A 21,404-nucleotide genomic window follows, 5' to 3' on the forward strand; every position below is an offset into this window, starting at 1 on the left:
AAGTTACAACTGGGAACAAAACAGATCCCTTGTACACCCATTTTCAAGTATTCTGCCTCCACACAGGGCAATTATAATCCAACAATGGACATCCCACACTGGACATGCCACACTGATCTGAATGAGTTTCAGGCCTAATACACTATGGAGAGCTAACAACTTTCCCTTTTAAGACAAGGTCCTCGGGCGCCTGGGTGGCTCAGTTGATGGGGCAACTGCCTTCGGCTCGGGTTATGATCCTGGAGTCCCAGGATCGAGTCCCACATCGGGCTCCCCGCTCAGCAGGTAGTCTGCTTCTCCCTCTGACCCTCTTCCCTCTCGTGCTCTCTCTCATTCTCTCTCAAATAAAAAAATAAAAAAAAAGACAAGATCCTCTCACCTTGTACGGGGGTTGAGGATGGACGAGAATGCCACCCTCAGTCCTCTGAAGTGACTGCTTCACTTGTTCCAATTTAATGGCCAGGTGGGCCTCAAAGTACTTGCGCAAGGCCATGCAGGTGTGTTTCCCAGTTTGGCGGCTGGCAAATATTTCATCATCGCTCAGAAGTGCACCCTGGTCTTCCAAATTTAGAATCTCCAAAGTACTGATCTATTAAGAAAGAGACAGAATGGGGCAAAAGGGGAGCAAGGGAAAAACAAAAAAAGTAAAAGGAAGAAAAGGATTACAGTAAATGTTTATGCTCAACAACACTGACAAACATCAAAGCTAATCTGTCTACACAACATGCTAAGAGTAGCCATATGAAAGCAAACCAGTTATTGAAGATAAAGTGTTTTTAAAAAAATATATATTTTATTTATTTATTTGAGAGAGACAGTGAGCGAGAGAGAGAGAGAGCAGGGAGACCAGCAGGCAGAGGGAGAAGCAGGCTCCCCGCTGAGCAAGGAGCCTGATGTGGGACTTGATCCCAGGACCCTGGGATCATGACCTGAGCTGAAGGGAGACGCTTAACCGACTGAGCCACCCAGGCGTCCCTGAAAATAAACAGTTATTGAAAAATTACATAGCTTGGGGTGTGTGGGTGGCTCAGTCAGTTAAGCATCCGACTCTTGGTTTCAGCTCATGATCTCATGGGTCGGGATCATTGGTCATGATCTCATGGGTCGGGAGATTGAGGCCCATGTTGGGCTTTGTGCTCAGCACAGAGTCTACTTGGGATTCTCTCTCTCTCCCCCTCTGTCCCTCCCCCTACTCGCACACATGCACTCTCTCTCTAAATTAAATAAATCTTAAAAAAAAAGAAAAGTTACATAGCTTTTTAAACATGTTGAAAGACATTCTGGCGCAAAACCGCTGCTTTTAGGAAGATCAAGATTAACAACACAATTCCCCCTATGAGATTTCTATATTCAAGACAAGTCTACAATGGCACAGAGTCCTCTAACCACTTAAGAGGAAGAGAAACTTGTGAATGCAGGGAGGAAAAAGACTTCATTCACAAAGAATGACAGCAAAATTCCTCCAGTCAAAAGCTTCCTCTCAGGGTACCTGGATGGCTCACTTGGTGGAACATATGATCAAGTCCCACACTGGGTGTAGAGACTACTTATAAATGAAATCTCAAAGAAAAAAAGTTTCCTCCCTCCAACACTACTGAAAGGCAACAAAGAGAAGCAGGACCCCTATTCCTCACAAAGAGAAGCCATTGAGAACCTCACCAAATTCACCAGACGACGAAGACCATCATAGCGGTCAAAGAGCTCCAACACAGCCCGGAAGGAGAAGCAAATTGAGAAAAACATGGTAGCATGGCAGCATCCTGAGGCATGAGAACATTCCATTAACCACAGGGTATAGTTCACCACATCAGACAGAACATTGTGGGGATGCATACAAACCTGCAAAAAATAAATAAAACATAATTTTTTAAAATTTGAGGCAAAGGAACCTTCAAAAGGCATGAAAAATTCACCAGTATAGCTAGGTATTTTTGCAGAATGCAATGTTCATTACTGATCCAGTCATTGTGAGTTTAAAGCTTAAGGTTTAACAGATGAAATTCTGTAACAATCTATTCCAAACCTGAAAACCCAAATTTAGATACATACTTAAGTCTGAGCTATATTTATTGAGTGCCAAATTTTGCAAATATTTACATCCTTTAATGATCTCAGTGCTTGGTTCCATAAGTATTAGGATTCCCCCTTAAAAGATGAGGAAGAGGGGTGCCTGGGTGGCTCAGTTAAGCGGCTGCCTTCGGCTCAGGTCATGATCCCAGTGTCATGGGACCAAGCCCCGTGTCTCAGGCTCCCTGCTCAGTGGGGAGCCTACTTCTCCTTCTCCCTCTGCCCCTGCTTGTTCTCTGTCTCTCTCTCAAATAAATAAAATCTTTTAAAAAAAAATAAAGAGAAAGAAGCTCAGAGAGACTTCCCCAGGGACTCCTGGGGGTGACTCCCCCAGGGTGATAAAAGTAACTGGGTCTTCTGATACTAAAGTCTATCCAACACTCACTGATTCATTTCACACACATTCTGATGTCTCTTAGCAATGAATTCTAAAGCACTGCCCAGGTTCACTTTTTATTTTTACCTTAGCCATAATTAATTCTGTATATACATCCACAGATTAGGTTACTATTCTCAAGACTATATATCTTTGCATAATGTTGATCTCAAGGAAAAAAATTAAAACTAAAACTTACCTTATTAATATGCAAAGATGAACCAAGACATAGCCCAAGAAGAATTTACCAACTTCACTCCACCAGAAAAGCCATACCACATGGAATATTAGAAAAATATTCCAAGCACAGAAATGATAAGAGCTTCCCTAGGTGTGTCTAGGGACCCATTATTTTTCCAAATGTTAACTCATAATTTTTTTTATCACTAAATAAAAAAGTAGCTGGAAAAACAGAAGAACCAAATGGGGAACCTCTGGAGCCCGAAGAACAACTGGAATTATTTTATCATCTCCACCACACGTTATTTGTTAACATACACAAAGCCTCATCTACTGTTTTTAAAACAAAATGACTCAAAATGCAAAATAGAACTTCATGAGGGATGCTTGAAAAGAGCCCCAAAACTAATACTAATTCAACAGAAATGGCAAAAACTAAATAAAGCCCCTAGACCTCAATTTATCTTGCTTGTTTTTATTCACAGAGTAAAAAAACGGGGAAAAATGACCTTTTGTAAACAATTTTACATTTATTTTTTTTAAGATTTTATCTATTTCACAGAGAGAGATACAGTGAGAGAGGGAACACAAGCAGGGGGAGTAGTAAAGGGAGCAGGCTTCCCGCTGAGCAGGAAGGATCCCAGAACCCTGGGATCATGACCCAAGTCAAAGGCAGATGCTTAACAACTAAGCCACCCAGTCGCCCCAACAATTTTACACTTTAGAATGCTTTCTAAAGGTCATATATTCATGCTCTTTGCTTTTTTTTTTTTAAGATTTTATTTATTAGAGAGAGAGAGAGACAGCGAGAGCAGGAACACAAGCAGGGGAAGTAGGGGAGGGAGAAGCAGGCTTCCCGCTGAGCAGGGAGCCCTATATGGGGCTTGATCCCAGCACCCTGGGATCATGACCTGAGCCAAAGGCAGATGCTTAACAACTGAGCCACCCAGGTGCCCCGCTCTTTGCTTCTTTCATTAAAATTTACTCCAAGAGGTGCCTGGGTGGCTAAGTCAGTTAAGCATCCAACTCTTGGTTTCGGCTTAGGTCATGATCTCAGGGTCCTGGAATTTGAGCCCCAGAGCGGCTCCAAGCTCAGGAGGAAGTCTGCTTGAAGATTCTCTTTCCCCTTCCCTCTGCCCCTCCTCCCCCTTGCATGTACTATTATAAATGGATAAATCTTTAAAAAAAATAAAAATAAAATTTACTCCAACTACTCATTTTTTCTTACCCAAAAGTCATTCTGTGAATGTGCTAGAGTGTCTCCCCACCCAATTCCATTTCCATACCCTAAACAGACTGTACTTACTCTTTCCATGGCATCCTGGTTGTAGGACAGGTAATACAAGCACATGGATACACCAGTTGCAGCCATAGAAGGACGAGGAATTTCCAGTAATTTCTGTACTCCACCATGTGCAACAAATTCTGTGGCAAACTTGTTATGGAGCAGGAGAGATGCAAGGTGCTAAGCAAAGAGGACACATGTTACTGTGAAACAATCCAGAATAATCACAAAATCTCTTCACAAAATATTAAATCAAGCTGCTAAATAACAGGAATCCTCTGAGGTAAACAACCGCTCCCTCAAAACAGAAGTAAAACCAGTATTGATGAAAGGAAACCCAAAAATCCAAAAAACTCTTAAGATTTCTTAACACTCCCTTCTAATACCAAAGGTTTTCCCAAAGGTGAAAAACAAGAAATGAAAAATACTTCTATAAATAATAACATATAATTCCATTACCATTTTATTATTACATAGCTTCCCTAAAGGATTTTTAACCTTCATAATCAGCTCTATATTCTAGTTTTGGCTCAGTCACTGACTCATCATCTAATATAATGACAAACTTTGTCTTCTTTTTACTGACCCCAAATATATTCAACTCCAAACGCCATCTTCAGTAAATTACCAAAACTAGTACATTTTTGAAATTTATCAGAAGGCACCTTAAATTGACCTTTAAAAGTTTGTTATCTTTAGGGACGACTGGATGGCTCAGTAGTTTAAGGGTCAACTATTGATTTCAGCTCAGGTCGTGATCTCAGGCTCCCGTGGGATCTGGGATGGAGCCCTGTGTCTTGCTCACTGCTCAGCGGGAAGTCTGCTTCTCTCCCTCTCTATGCCCCTCCGCCTGCTCGCTCTCTCACACACTCACATGCGCTCTCTCTCAAATAAATAAATCTTAAAAAGAAAAAAAGTTTGTTATCTTTAAAGCTTTGTTAACTTCCTGTTCAATTCCCACTAGCATCTCCGGGTGGACCTGATCTTCTGGATGGCCCTGATCTTTTGGGCAATTTTAAAGGCAGGAAGTACAATGCAAGCAGCAGGCTACTTGATGACTCTGAACCCAGGCTAATGTGGACAGGGCCTCAGAAGAACTAAAGCTCCCCCTCCTGTTTCTCCTACCAAGGTGTCTTCTGGGTGGTGACAAAAGCACAAAATATAGACACAGACTGGCAAGTACGGAATTTGATACAAATCTTGACAAGGTCAATGGCAAAAACAACAGGCATGTATCTTCTTCAGAAGTTCTCTCAACACCCATATTCAGACTAATCCTTATATGTAATTCCAATCCCTTCCCTCTTTACTCTTTTTATTGGTTACACAAGTCCATCCCCCAAGAAGTAGCTAAACCACGTTAACGGTTCCCCTCCAACCCTTAGGCCACCTGCATGTAGCTTTTCACATGTCACTACCATAAAGTGGCAGTTCCACTGCCAGGATAGGTAGGTAGGAAAACAGAGTAAGCAGGCTCAACCTTTACCAATACAAAGCCTATAATCTAGATCACTTCATTAGTGTAAGCAGATCCTATTTTCTCTCCTTATGTTGTATCTCCATATAAGGGCAGGTTCTTCTAATTACTATTTTAATCCATTTTGTTTCTACTAACTTCAATACCTGTCCCTCTTCCTATACAGCTGAGTCTTCCTTTTGAATAAAAGAGTACACATCCTTCTACATTACTTTTTTAAAGTTTTATTTATTTACTTATTTGAGAAAAAAAGAGAGCCCAAGCCGGGGGAGAAGCAGAAAGGGGGGGGGATCTGAAACAGACTCCACACCAAGCACAAAACTGACACAAGGCTCTATCTCACAACCCTGAGATCACGACCTGAGCCGAAACCAAGAGTCAGATGCTCAACTGACTGAGCCACCCAGGTGTCCCATCTACAGTATTATTTCCCCATAAGAAAGATCTCTTTTGTGATTTTTCCCTATTCACCCTTATTTCATTTTCTTTAATCCTTTATATGACGCTGCATGGAAACAGTTGAATAATGACACCCATTATAATTCCTCATATATAACCTATAGATATAGCAACTGTCCAAATCCCTTCTCCCACTCTATCCTATTCAGGACAGGATGCTGCATTGGATAGCAAAACCTTTGGACTGGAGAGAATTCTGACCTCCAGCTTCATTGTTCAAAGCATAATGAATTTACACACACACTCGCTGCATCCACACATAGAAATATGTATTACTCCAGTGTATACCTGACCTCCTCCAAATTTAAAATTTCTGGGACCCGAAAGGCAATTTTCCTCATTTCTATTTCATTTCAAAATACTCTGGAACTGTGCTGTCCAATGCAGTAATCATTGGCCACATGTGGCTAATTAAATTAAAATTAAGATAAAAATTCAAACCTCAGTGGCACTGGCTACATTTTAAGTGCTCATACAGCCAGTAGACACTGTATTGAATAGCAGAGACACAGAAAATTTCCATCATTACTAAAACTTTTATTGGACAGCACAGCTCTGGAATATCAAGAATAAAGCTGTAACTTTTTTTTCCTTGAAGTTGTAACTTTAAAGAACCAGAGGGAGCATCATTTCTTTTTCAGAGGTGTTTTCTGGAAACATTTCTCAGGAAGAAGAAGCCACCCCTTCCTTTGTACCCCACACTTTTTTCACAACATCTATAATACCTAAAAGAAATCATAAACGGTACCTTTTTTTTTTAAAGGATTTTACATATTTATTTGACAGAGACCCAGCGAGAGAGGGAACACAAGCAGGGGGAGTGGGAGAGGGAGAGGGAGAAGCAGGCTTCCCACTGAGCAGGAGGCAGCCCTATGCAGGGCTTGATCCCAGACCCTGGGATCATGACCTGAGCCGAAGGCAGACACTTAATGACTGAGCCACCCAGGCACCCCATAAATGGTCTCTCTTAACCAAACCATAGAAACTTGATTTATTCATCTTAATATTATAAACAGCACAGAAAGGTACTTCTGTTCATAAAGTTACCTGCTTGGTGGAACTATATGACAGCCACACTGTTATTCATTCAACTTCTCTCTCTTCATTCAGATTACCTTTATCATCATAGTGGGCTAGACTAACCTGCCCTCCCATATTTAATGCTTCTGCAACCTAAGAAATCATTTACCTCTACTGAATTGGGGTCTGCCTTTATTTCTTTGCTCATTTTCTGATTTATATTTTGTTCACTCTAGATAATCTAGTATCACACAGTGTGTATATATATATATATATATATATATATATATATATATAAAATTAAGAATTCAGAAAAAGTGATGCTGGCTCACAGGGGTAAAATTTAAAAAGTAGTAGGATATAAGGTACTACACACAGTTTTCCATTCCTATTCAACAACAATAACTGAGGCCACTCCCACATTTAGATCCAGGTTCTACATGAATATTCAATCCCCTAGGACTGACCCCTGAATTTTTGTGAAGGCACCTGGTAAGCCTCATCTTTTCTATCTAAATAAGAAATTTTCATTTGTTGCTATTTTGACAAATCTGGCAATAGAAATGCCCTGAGCAATAAAACCCAGAGATGCTACATAGAGAAACACATGGGTACATCCATGTCAATAAAACGGTCAGTACATAATACTTTTAAAGAATTCTGGGGCGCCTGGGTGGTTCAGTTGGTTAAGCATCTGCCTTCGACTCAGGTCATGATCCTGGGGTCCTGGGATGGAGCCCCACCTGGGCGGAGGGGGGGAGTCCTTGCTCAGCGGGGAGCCTGCTTCTCCTTCTACCTCTCCCTGCTGCTCCCCCTGCCTGTGTTCTCTCTGTGAAATGAATAAATTAAATATTTAAAAAAAAAAAAAAAGGGAATTTTTACCCTGAGTGGGGCACCTGGCTGGCTGTCAGTGGAGCATGCGACTCTTGACCTCAGGGCTGTGGGTTCAAGCCCCACACTGAGTTGTAAAGATTATGTAAAAATAAAATCTTAAAAAAAAAAAAGAATTTTACCTTAAGGGCCTCAAATGTAAGCAGGACATCATTAGTCTGTTTCAGGTCAATATAGAACATCATCAATTCCCGTGATCCAAGTTGCATGAATATGGGAAGTAACTAAAATGAAGACAAAAATAAATCTTAACACTGCCTTTATTTTCCCGTATTTCCTATTCCACTATGAGGACAGAAGATTTTTAAAAATGAGGTACCTCTCCCCCACTCCTTTATAAACATACACACTTTTATCAAATAGACCTGCATCAGAAGTGACCTAAGACTTTACCAGTGGCATAAGACTTCACCAGTTTGGGGCAAAGACTTTTCTGTATTACAGTAAAAACATATCAAAGTATAAAATGCTACCATAAAATATCTCAGAAATAAGCACAATAATCCCAAAGTGTGAACACGGTATTCTTTCCAATAAGCTTACCTCCTGATATTCTCCTAGGGGGGTCAAATATTGTAGAATAAGTCGCTGCTCAATAGCAGGAGTCATAGGATAAAGGGTATAATTGGTGCCAATCACCCAAGGTGACATTTCTGACCAGCTGCTATTAGACAGCTCAACAAACATGCGATCTGGATCAGACGTTGAGAAACCTAACTTCTGCTTGGCTTTCCTAAAATTCTCTCTGTCACCCTGTTTTGCTGCCTTGTTTTTCCTCAATCCTCCTTCTTCAGGTTTGGCTGCTGAGTTCACTCTACTACTGGTCTTGTGACCTGAATCAAGATGGAAGGAGATCTCCATGTCCCCGGAGGCTTCCTCTTGTTCACCATCCACTACATCTACAGCCATATCGCCATAGTCCATATCCACAGCTTCTTCATCCAGAGGCAAAAGAGGTTCAGAGGAGAGCTTTCGTGGGCTGGGACGCTTGTTTTCTTGCCGCAAAGCCACTTCCTGAAGCTGCAGCTCCCTCAATCTTCGAAGTACAATTGCCACCTATCAACAGATATTGGAATAAAAGACATCTTAATTTAAGTGATTTAAATGATTCTCAATAAATAAATCTTATTTCCATTTAAGGAGAACTAAATCTTCACAGTTATCTCAATATCTAGAAATGGTAAAGATTTGATCAATATTTTGATCTGATTCCTATAGCTTGATGAAATAATCAAGAGCTAAAAGTCTCATTCCTCATAAAATGTCCCAGAAAACCCAAACCACATTTGCACATCACACATCATTCACAACTGATCTATCTGGATCAAGTTAGGCTGGACCATCACACCTGAAGAGGCAAATACCAGACATATCTATGATTTTTTTTAAAAGTGTCTTTGAAAATAAAACATGAAGTATGTGGAATTTAAGAAACAAAACACATGATCATAGGGGAAGAGAGGAAAAAAATAAAACAAGATGAAGTCAGAGAGGGAGACAACCCATAAGAGACTCTTAATCATAGGAAACAAAATGAGGGTTCCTGGAGGGGAGAGAGATGGGGGAATGGGGTAATTGGGTAATGGACATTAAGAAGGGAAAAAAAAAAAGTGAATTTTACTCTATGTAAATTATACCCCAATAAACCTGACTTAAAAAAAACATGATGAAGACTTCTCAAACTTGTACCTGTTGTAAATTGTATTGTTAGATACTGCCACCTACATAATTACATAATCTATTTTTCAAGTTCACCACTTTTTCATTTTTTAAGTACTTATTTTTTGAAACAACACTAAAATGTAGTATTATGCTTAGTTTTAAAAAAAAGAGAGAGAAATTATCTGCGATTTACTTTGAACTACATAAAAAAAAAAAGGAATGGTGGATGGATGGGTATACAGTTAGTAAAATGTTCACAAACAATTTAAGTAGTATGTATACAGCTGTTCTCTGTAAAATTCTATTTTGCTATATATTTGAAAATTTTCATAATCCAAATGTTGGGAAAAGAAAGGGAATGGTACTATTCTTTACCTAGTATAAACTATCATGATCCTTGACAAGATGAAAAATGTTGTCAAGTTAAAAAAAGTAAAATCAAAACTTGTGAAAAGTAATCTTGAAATGTCAAAACTATAGCTATACTGCAGTACAAGGTAATGAATAAGAGCTACCTATTTGAGTTCAGGTAGCAAGAAAGAACTTGTGAATACTCTCCCATCTTATACAGAAAGTAATTCTAACATAGTCCTTACCAGCTGTGAATTCTCATCCCTATAGTTGGCAGCAATATCTTGATTCTCCATAGCACCTCCTAACAGTCCAGTAGAATACGTCCTCAATGGCTGATCAGCCTCTCGGGCCCATTTGAAAAGATTCTCAACGATTCCCTCCTACAGTAAAGAAATGAAACAGTACAATTCAGCAAAGACCATTTTCATAATTAAAGATATAAACAGATTCCAGTCTTGTGGAAAAAAAAATTTTAAATATTTGTGTTGCTAAGATTAAAAAATGCAAGTAAACTAAGTGTCCAAGTGGCTTAGTTAAAATATCTGTGCATCTGTGAATAAGATTCCTAGTCATTAAAATTCAAGCTAAAGGGGCACCTGGGTGGCTCAGTCCTTAAGTGTCTGCCTTCAGCTCAGGTCATGATCCCAGCGTCCTGGGATCGAGCCCTGCATCAGGCTGCCTGCTCTGCGGGAAGCCTGCTTCTCCCTCTCTCACTCCCCCTGCTTGTGTTCCCTCTCACTATGTCTCTGTCAAATTAATAAAATCTTAAAAATAAATAAATAAATAAATAAATAAAATTCAAGCTAAAGAATAAACACAAAGAATAAACAATGTTCAAGAAAGTTCTTTTTCATACATATATGCAATGGGTTGCATGTAAAAACATAGTATGTTTCACAAAGTTTGCAAAACACTAAAGCAATGAGTCTTAAACCTAGCTTTGTGAAACACCAGTAGACAATCCGTCCAAAAATAATGATTTCCAACTCATTAATTTACCAGCTATAATTACATGTTTTTTAAAGAAGTAAAATATTGATTCACACCAAAAAATTTGCATAGGATACTTCTGAAGGATAAAGATTATCATGTAATCCAACAGTAAGGTCTCACAATGTCAAAGAAGTTTGTAATCTGTATTCTAGGACACTGGATTCAAGGTTATGTTATTTCCTATCTAATTTTCCTATGATTTTCCTTAATAATTCACTTCTCCCAAAAGAAATCAGTTATTAATAAACAAAACTGTTGGGGTGCCTGGGTGGCTCAACTGGTTGGGCATCTGACTCTCAATCTCAGCTCAGGTCATGATCTCAGGATTGTAAGATCCAAGCCCTGCATCATGCTCTATGCCCAGCATGGAGCCTGCTTGGGATTCTCTCTCCCCTCTCTCCCCCTCTCTTAAAAAAAAAAAAAGAACAAGAAACAAAGCTGTTCTTAAACTGCAGAAAACTTTATTGTTCAAAATATCCCTCAGTGTTTCTGACATCCAAAGGGTATTCACTTCATTCTAAATACACAACGATGAAACTATAAAGAACCAGAGATGATTTTCCTATAATGACAACCAGGAAACTTTTACAAAGCAGAGTAAAATCATCTGTTAATCTTCTACAAATCTTGCATATACAAATACACTGCTATAAACGTTTCATTTGCCATCATGGTTTTCAAAAGAATTCATATTAAAATATTTCTGACAAGCATATAGATTTTTTTGGTATCCCACAATGGTAAACTAACTGGAGATTTTTAAATCTAGTCTGTATACAGTACTGCAAATTATAGCATTAATTACACAACGTTATTCTCTAAAAGACTTTCTGTGATACAATTCTGTAATAAAATTTTCTTAAAAGTTAAATGAAAATCTACTTCCAAATCTTTCATTTGATTTATACATTGAACTACACTAAGACTTCCAGACTGTTTCAAAAAATTAAATTTTAATATCTTGGGGGAAAAAAAAGAAAGCCATGTGCAAATTTTTAATGCTGAGAACAAAATACCTATATTACTTCTAAAAATAGAGCAACTAATTTTTGACGTTTAAAGTACACACACACACACACAGTCACTATCAAATTATCATTTTCTGGTCTTCATAGTACTTATTCTTATTTGAAATTATCAGTTTATTTGTGTCTGTCTTCCCAAATACATTATGTGAATGTAAGCTCCCATCTTGATGACAAAATATTACCAACACCTAGCATAAAACACAACACAAAACAAGTCTTCAAATATTAAGCAAATATTAAATACCACCCAAAAGAAAAAGAATTAAAAATTAAAAAATAAATACCACCAAGAGAATGGGCTTCCTCAAGGCAGAAATTCCTTCCTCACTAACGAAGACAACTCATCAAGAATAAGAGTTTGAATAAGATCATAAAACCATTCTAAAAACATATGATCTTAAGATTTTAAGAAATACTATAGCACCTAAGCAGCATGAAAAGTTATCCTTAAATTTTTCTTATTGCTTATCTTGATTTCTTATATTTCTACAACATATTACTATTGTCAAAGAATTCTATAATTATTTTAGCAAAGACAAATCAAACAGATCGACATTCAATTTAAAAATAAAATGACTTTTCTTTTTAGTAAATACCTTTTCTTGAAAGACAACAGCAGTTTCCAGCCCTGGCATGATGTCCAGTAGGAGTCTGCAAGCTGCAGTGTTTAAAGGGGGCTCTCGGCTTGTCATCACATATGCGTTCACCAGCTATAAAAAACGGAGGAATAATTTTCATCTGAAATTCAACACAGTAAAATTAATGAAGTCTAATACACCCTTAATATATTCCCATCACTCGCCTCAGGAGTATTAAGAACTAACGATTACTAATTAAACCTTTATAAACAGGATCCTGCTGAGCCATGATGGGATATATTATTTCTTCTGTAGCTTTAAAATCAAACCCCCCCCAAAAAAACAACAAATCAGCAGCTACAGAATTAAAGCTTAAAGAGTATCAAGAAGAAATCACTCCGTATTTTTTTTACCCCTATTCTTACATACACTTTTTTAGAAGGATAAAGCAGGGCAAGATAACCCCTTCCCATTCTTGACAATGGTTAATGAAAAACTGAATTTTGTAATTATACTATAAATATATTTAATATTATACATAAATTATAAGTACATGTAAACGTATTAATAAAACTTTCATTTTAGCGCTCAAATACTACTGAATCTCCACTACTAACTGACACTGTGTTTTGTGCTGGGTAAACATCAGTGAATAAGACGCAGTCCCACCATCAAAGGGTTCATAATCCAACAGAGGTGACAGTTGGAAAAACAAATATCACTGAGTACAGGATGCTACAGAAGCCTGAAGGAGGCCACACAAACTCCCACAGAAGAATCAGAGAAGACTTTAGAGGGGAAGGGATTCTAAGCCAGAATGTAAAGGACAAGCAGGAGTAGCTAAGGAGTAGTAGGGAGGAGAGAAGAGCCAAAGGGCAAGAACTTAAAATTGAGAGGACAAAGGCCAGAGAGAGATATTGGGTTTGTATTTCAAACTGAGGAATTTAAAATTTATCTTGAGAGCAACAGGAAACCACTAATGGACTGTAAGCAAAAGGGTGCCATCACTTTTTGCATTTTAGAAATATTTCTGGGCTGTAAAGTGACTAGGTTGAAGGAGAACAAGACAAGATGATAAATCAGTTAAGAGGGATAGCCAAGAGAGAGATGGTAGTGGCTAAACTAAGGTCTGGCAACAAGTGCAGAAAGAAGTGGAGGGATTTGTGAAGGTTAATGGAATGGGAATGATAAGACCTGTAAGTTCACTGAATAAGAGAGCTTGGAAAAATAAAGGATAACTTCTAGCTGTCTAGAAAAGGACATCATTACTGAGCTAGAGAACAAGAGAAACAGAGTGTAGAGCAAACAATTAGACATGTGGAATTCAAGGTGCCTGCGGAGGATATCCAGGTGGAAATACCTAGAAGGCAGCTGGAAATGATCTGAGGTACAGAAAAGACACTAGTGACTGAGAAATAAATTTGGGAGTTAATACAATACACACAATAATAATAGCTAATACTTAGCCCTCATGTACCAGGTTCTGTGCTAAGCACTTTTCGTAATTAATTTCAGTCAAAGATTACAAAAACATTTTTAAATGTAAGAACTATCATCCCTATCTTATAGATTAAGAAAATAAAGCTTGGAGAAAATGAAGGTTGTTAGAGGCTTAAGTTGCCTCAGGATCAAACCATCAGTGAACAGTGAAGCTGCATTTAAACCCCAAACGTGGACCCCAAGACCCATGCTTCCAAGCATCATGCACTCCGGCCTCCAAAAAACAAACCTAACAGCTACAACTTACTGAACGATTACTATGTCTCAGGAGCTGTGAACACTAGATGTATTTGCCCTGCTCATTTACTTCTCAACAGCCCAGAGTTAGGGAAGGTATCTTTCTCTCCCTCCACATGCCCAATGCACACACCAGTGTCAGTGCAGAATCATGCCTCATGTATCACTCTTAGTTTTCTATTCAGAAACCCAAGAAAATGTCTATATTCCCAAGCTTAAAATCATCTTGCCAAAGGGATGAGCACAGATGCCTTGTGAGTCCTTACCGATATTCAACTCAACGAAGTACACACCAAAAAGAAAACACCTTGGCTACAACCAGGACTTTAGTAAGAAAGAAATCCAGGATGCTTATCTCATTGAACCAATACCAAAAAAAAAAATCTACCCACTCTATTCTCAGTTCTGTCAAGACCACAGGAGAAAGCAAACTATTTACAAACAATAAAGGTATAGCGTCTGCTGATGATAATCTCTGGAGAAAAATAAGAAGCAAACCTACTGCATTCATGAAATCATCATTCTTGAAGAGTATTCTCAGCAAGTGGCCCAGCATACACTCTGGATCAGCTCGACCTACCAAAAAGAAGAGGGGAGGAACAAATAAGGAATAAGTAAGTCATCCCAGTCAAGCAAGTTAAACCTCTGGAAAGGCACCTGGGTTGTTACAAGAACTATTAAAATGCTGCAAAAATAAAAGGAAACAAAAGATTCTTTTGATGAATTAGATTTCATAAGAAACATGCTCTAAAATTAAAAGTGACAATATAAAAACTTGAGACACTGCTCTCTAACTTTCCCATCTCCCAGCAAATTGCCTACACAGCAATGCTAAATTACATAAATGTGCACTAGACCCACACCAGCATTACAGTACACAAGGTCTAAAAAAGAATCATAAAGGAGACTTAAGAGAAAGAAAAACCCTGATTTCCCTGACAGATTAATGTAGGAAGCAAAACTTCTTTTGACGGGTGGACTGGAGGAGATAAGACTCCAAGTCCAAAATCCCTTTCAACTATAATGCCAACATACCAGAGATGAAGCCTCAAGCCTGTATTGATACCCGAGGTTGTGGGGGCAGGGCTCAGGAGGGGAATCCCACTAAGCAACTGCCAACTCTAAAGATATGGTAACCTTGGCCATCTTAACTTTCCAGGCCAGGAACCTAAGGATCTACTCAATACACAGCCTAAAGGTAAAAGAATTATTTAATGACTGGGAAAATTATTGGTTTTTAAAGCAGATACCATCTATTTTAATTTTCCTTTAAGATCATTAGAGTGGCAAATTTAGTCAAAGGATACAATTCAGGATGAAGAAAAGAGTGAGCTTCTAATTCAAAGTTTCTACCAAGCTGTAATTAGTATTCCAAAGTAAATCACAAAAGGAAAAGTTACAGAATGGTATCATATAAACTAGCTGAGGACCTCGGATTACCTAATTTTGTTTATAAAAGATGAAACTGACACCTTTTTTATGAACAGAAATTATGCCTAATGACAAATATTACTTAACGTAAGAGGTAGGGAGGAAAAGAGTCTTTAAATTTTCTACTGAAAAAAAGTGTATCATTCTGTCTCTCCCTTCTTCTTCATTACCATTTCATCCTTTCCAAGGCCTTTCCAAGGTCACTAAACATGATCTCTCTTTTAATTATTTTCATAACCCCATACATTAACTTCTTATTTCACATTCACATTTGTACTTCTTCATGCTCTGACTGCTTTACTGAAGAATTAAATAGGTGAATAATACTCTAAAGTCACAAGTGGGGATGCTAGGACAAAGGAACAGGTATCACATAAATAACTGGACACTCAATCTGAAATGCCTAGCTTACTTATATTTGAAAACAAAGTCTAAGAGATAGAATTTAACCCTGTACCGATCAGGGTACTTATGTTATTTTTATAAGTCCCACTCATTCTCATATCTCTCCACATACAATATCTATCTCTTTTTTCCACAAAGGACTGCTTTTGACCTTACACAGAGAAAATTTATATGCAGCATGGGCCCATATATGATTTAAGCTTTGCCCACTGGTACTCCACCTTAGAGAAAACATAAAATGGCAAAGTCTCAAGTCTCATATAGCTCTGTATCATACCAAATTCCATGCCAAAGCAGACTGGATTGTCATGATTCTAATTAGCCCAAAATAAGCCAAATTAACATGAAATGGCATACTTTAGCTGATGAAATACTAAAGCAGACATTAAGAAACCTGTTTATTATTCAACGTTCCAAGTATCAATTTCATAACTGAAAACAAGGCACTGAATGCATTTTAAACTACATTTCCTCATTAGTAAAAGGATTTTTCTCCTTGAAAGAATCCAAGTTCATAACTGTTTCAAACTGTTGTTTGAAAGATGAAGACACAAAGGATAACCTCTTTGGGGTTAAAAGTCAGAAAGGGAGAACATTTTTCCCTTTTTAAGTAACATACCAATGGTGTCAGTAAGGTATACCTACATAATTTAGTTCCTTGAAGTTAGTTATCTTCTATTTGATATGTAAACATTACAAATATTTCAATTTTTCCAGGAATTTATATTTCCTCACTACCCCCACCTTGAGCAATATTTTAACAATTAGATGATCTTACAACCTAACAGGAAAAATGTTATTTCAATTGTAAATTTTCCTATTAAGCTATTTTCTTTTGTTAGAAAATTAGAGTCAGGCTTAAGAGAACACAGGTCTCACCAGGATGTCGGTCATCAAATGGGTCTGGATCTCCCTTACGATATTCTTCAGTTTCTTTTTCAATCAATTCAGACATCCTAGCACAAAGGGAAGACAGGGTCAACTCTAGACAAGCATACTAAAAAATGTACCACCACCTACAATATAGTCAATTCAACAAATCAAGCTGTGAAATAAAAACAAAAAGTTAGAAAAAAGATATTTTCCCGATGAACACAGAGATCTAAACAACCATCTCATAAAACAATTTCCACTCCCAAACACATTCTTCTCTCCACTTTCTGGTCTCAAAAAAATAGCACTACCATCCCCTCAGGAGCCTAGGAGTTATCATTAAAACCTTTTCTTCTCATTCCCCACAACAATAATTCCTGTCAGCTCTACCTACAAAGTATTTCCTGACTTCAATCGTTTCTTTCAATCTTGACCACTCCTATCCTTGCCCAGAACACCATCAATTGCCTAAACTACTTGCAATAGCCTTTTCCCTAACTTCTTGCTTCAGTGCTTGACACAAAATTCATTCTCCAACTTCCAATGATTTACCACAATAACTTCAATTATACCCAAATATGTCATGGCTTACACTAACCCAGCTTCTGTCTGCATCTCTGACTTCTATTCTCCATTCTCCCTTCATTAAGCTTCAGTCATATGGCTTTCTCTGCTCTCCAAAGAGCCCAAGTTCATAACTGTTTCAGGACCTAAGTGCTATTACTTCAGTCTGTAACATTCTTTCCCCCCACCTAAGCTCCCACCCCTACCCCAAGCAACCAATTATCTGCTTTCTCTGACCAAAGATTAGTTTTGCCTGTTCTAGAATGTCATACAAATGGAATCATATAGACTCTTTTCATAACTGGCTTCTTTAGTTCAGCATATTTTGTGATCCATGTTGTTTGTTGCGTGTATCAACTCTTTTTTTATTCATGCTTTTTGAAACAAGAAAAATCACATTTTTGAACACCCTAAGCAAGAATGACATTTTAACCTATTATAATGACAATCTAATACAAGGTTATCATACTCTCCAACCTCTACAATGCTCTGTCCTGACTCAAACTCTCCTATATGTTTTACGTCCACAAAACCATACTTCCTATGGTGGTTCAACGGGTTAAGCATCTGCCTTCAGCTCAGGTCATGATCTCAGGGTCTTGGGATCAAGCCCCACATCAGGCTCTCTACTCAGCAGGGAGTCTGTTTCTCCCTCTCACTTTCCCTCTGTGCTCTCCCTCTCTCAAATAAATAAAGTCTTTAAAAAAAACAAAAGAAACAAAAACAAAACGATACTTTTAGTCTTAAAAGCTAAGCTCCCTGCAAAAGCTCTTGCCTACTCTGGCATATTTTTCCCTATTAAGGCTCAAAAATATTTCTACTTTTCTACCCTTCCCTTTAAACTCTGAAAATTCACTTTGCCACAAAGGGCTACCACACAAAATATGTTTACAATTACACATTGTAAGATCTACCAATAACTTCTGTTGAAGTTCTGTTGAAACTAAGCAATATAGCACAGTGGAAGTTAAAAGATTCTGGAGCCAGCTGGCCAGGATTCAAATCACACTTCTTCCACTGTGTGTGACTCTGGTCAAGTTACTTAACCTTTCTATGCCTCATCTGTTAAATAAATCTTATAGAGTTTCCTTGAGGTTTAAAGTAATATATGTTCTCTGCTTAAAATAAAACCTGACATGTGAGAGCTAATTAAGTATTGTTACAATGAAAACTGAGAATCAAAAACAAACAGAAAAACAATTTAAGGTAGATTTGACTGGGACAGGATAGGAAGGAGCCTTCTGGAGGCAGAACTCAAGTTGTTTAACTTGACGAAGGTGATAAATTTTGCAAGTAAAGAATCCATCAAGCAGAGTACTGTACAGTATATATCTAAGTAATATAAAAAAACAAACCATAGAACCTGGGTAATGCTCACACAGCTTGGCCCAATGCCAGTTCCTTTTCACAGAATCAAGTCAAAGGCTTGATTATAATAGATAATATAGGGTGCCTGGGTGGCTCAGTTGGTTAAGCGACTGCCTTCAGCTCAGGTCATGATCCTGGAGTCCCAGGATCGAGTCCCGCATCGGGCTCCCTGCTCAGCAGGGAGTCTGCCTCTCCCTCTGACCTTCTTCCCTCTCATGCTCTCTCTCTACCATTCTCTCTCTCTCTCTCAATAAATAAATAAAAATCTTTATAAAAAATAATTATAATAGATAATATAACAATAAATAAAAAGTCAAAGTTATAAAAAGCCACACACATTTTTCTTAGGAAAACTATCAAAAAATCATGAAATTTATGGCCAATAAAAGAATAGGCAAGCCTGAAATTCATTGCTTTTCAAGGAATATACCAAAACACCTACACCTGCAGCCAGTAGAGGTGGGGGAGGGGTAAGGGAGAGACAATAGACATGTGAAAGGACTTTAGGAAATATTCAGTGAACACACCCACAATCTGGATGATAGAAATTGCACCTTTCTAAAATAAACTATACTTTTAATTCCTTTTACTATCTCTTAACACTTCCTGTCTAACCTTAAAAATCTTTTAAAGATCCTGCTCCATGTAACTTTATTTTCCATTCCCACCGTATATTCATTCTCCACTCTGGTGAGGCCCATTTCCTCACTGCCACAAAAACATATCCCAGTTCCTTCTCCCCTCAATGCTTTTTTCAGTCACATTTTTCACTTTTCCTAGAAAACCTGACTCTCTGCTTTTCAACAAGCTGTATTCTACCATCTTTCAAGTCCCTATTCCAAAAAACCTTTACCACATCCTGTACTGGATGTACCACTCCTAAGTGGAGTTAGAAGTTAAAAGCCAAAATTTCAAGCTTAGCTTTCCACTATCTGGCTATGTTGTTTTTGCAAGTAGCTCCAAGGATGGCTGTCATTTAACAATGTAGCTCTCAGTAATACTTTTAGTGACAAATGAGGAAATTAGGTTCAGGGAAGTATCTGACAGTCCCCACACACAAAAGGTCCTCAAATATTTGTTGAGTGAATAAAAGAAACCGAGTCATTCAAGTTCTTTCCATTTTCATAACCCATGCAATATTTAGGAATCATACTGCCCAATTTAGCACCTCATTATATACTAATTTGTACTACTTTTCATTGTTTCATATCTGTTAGTTGCCTCCCAGACAGTTATCTCCTTGAAGACAGAGCCCCTCTACTTTAGGCTTTACACTACTGAGTATCATAGCACAGTGACAAAGTTGAGGGTCAAATATGATTATGGATGTGAAATAATCTTGGAAATAAAACACTATCTTTAGTATATGTACTCAATAAATATTTTTTCCAATTAAGTGAACCTACCACTAACATTAACATCCCTATTTATGACTCTCTCCTCTCACAGTCACACCAATAATCACATTTTAACTGCACAATACTTAGATTCTTTAAATTCACTGTGGCTGCATTTCAAGTATCTTGTGATTAGTAGTTCTTAATCTCTACTGCCTCTACAAATTAAAACCCACGTTCCACCAGTAAGCAATAATCCTGTTTCTAAAAAAAATGTATTTTTTACATGTTCCCCATGTATCGAGAGCAACAAAGCATTTATCCCCACTTAAACTTTCATAAGATCATAGTTCTCTTTATTCCTCTAGAATACATCATTGCACAAACAAAACGCCTTTCTCTTTGCTATATCAAAGATTAAATGTTAAAGATCCCCATGTTCCAGTAACCGCCTCCTTAGAAAAACCATGGGCATCCCTCTCCGGCCTTTATTTTTCACTCTCCTGTTTCACACATCATTCAGGAAAATTATGTCCCACACAGTTGCTATGTACCAGGCATGCACAAGTCATTGTCTGAGGAGACACCAATAAAAAGGTATAGTACCTGTCTTTAAAAAAACTTATAATTTAAAAAAAAAAAAAACCTTACAATTTAGTGAAATAACACATGCCAAAAAAAAAAAATATAGTACAATTTGGTTAAGAGTTCACACACACACACACACACACGAAAGACTGGAGTATTAAAAAAGAAAAAAAGAAGGAGTGCCCAAACCTACCTGGGGATGTCAAAGTCAGAGAGTTTTACAGACCTGATTCTCAAACTGCTTCTCGAAAGGATGAGAGTTTGCCAGGCAGACAGACATACCAAGGAAAGGCATTTCAGGCCAAAGGAACAGCAAGGGTAAAGGCACACAGACATTAGAAAATATGGTACTATTCCTTACTGAAGAAGACTAACACTATGAGGCAGAAAAAAGAGGTAGAGGCCAAATCATAAATGGCTTCATAGGGGCGCCTGGGAGGCTCAGTCGTTAAGCATCTGCCTTTAGCTCAGGTGATGATCCCAGGGTCCTGCTTCTCCCTCTCCTACTCCCCCTGCTTGTGTTCCCTCTCTAGCTGTCTCTCTGTCAAAAAAAATTAATAAAACCTTTAAAAAAATAAGTAAATAAAATAAATAAATAATTGGCTTTGTAGGCCACTCCAAAATAGAGTATAGGAAAATATTCTGTAAGAAAAATAGAGCCAGAGAAGAGGTATGATCAAAGGTATGACAATCAGATTTGTGTATAAGAGGACTGTTTCAGCAAAGAGGAG

The 21,404-nt window shown here is 37.9% G+C and overlaps 1 protein-coding gene across 4 annotated transcripts in view; it reads right to left on the reverse strand.

The window, feature by feature from the left end:
• The window catches only part of DCAF1 (DDB1 and CUL4 associated factor 1), a 72,894-nt gene that overhangs the window by 35,997 nt on the left and 15,493 nt on the right, over positions 1-21,404 (reverse strand). For all 4 annotated transcript variants that reach the window (XR_003517808.1, XM_027581684.1, XM_027581685.1 and 1 more), the window contains exons 3-11: positions 16,823-16,899; positions 14,610-14,683; positions 12,389-12,502; positions 10,014-10,151; positions 8,299-8,811; positions 7,878-7,979; positions 3,930-4,088; positions 1,660-1,839; positions 380-589 (exon numbers count right to left, since the gene is read on the reverse strand). Coding sequence is in view for 3 of the 4 variants with exons in the window: in XM_027581684.1 (XP_027437485.1) it covers positions 380-589; positions 1,660-1,839; positions 3,930-4,088; positions 7,878-7,979; positions 8,299-8,811; positions 10,014-10,151; positions 12,389-12,502; positions 14,610-14,683; positions 16,823-16,899 (1,567 nt within the window). In the remaining variant the exon portion in view is untranslated. The remainder of the gene's footprint in view (positions 1-379; positions 590-1,659; positions 1,840-3,929; positions 4,089-7,877; positions 7,980-8,298; positions 8,812-10,013; positions 10,152-12,388; positions 12,503-14,609; positions 14,684-16,822; positions 16,900-21,404) is intronic.

This window comes from Zalophus californianus, chromosome 1 (assembly GCF_009762305.2).
Source record: "Zalophus californianus isolate mZalCal1 chromosome 1, mZalCal1.pri.v2, whole genome shotgun sequence".
In the NCBI taxonomy this organism is placed as follows: Eukaryota; Metazoa; Chordata; class Mammalia; order Carnivora; family Otariidae; genus Zalophus; species Zalophus californianus.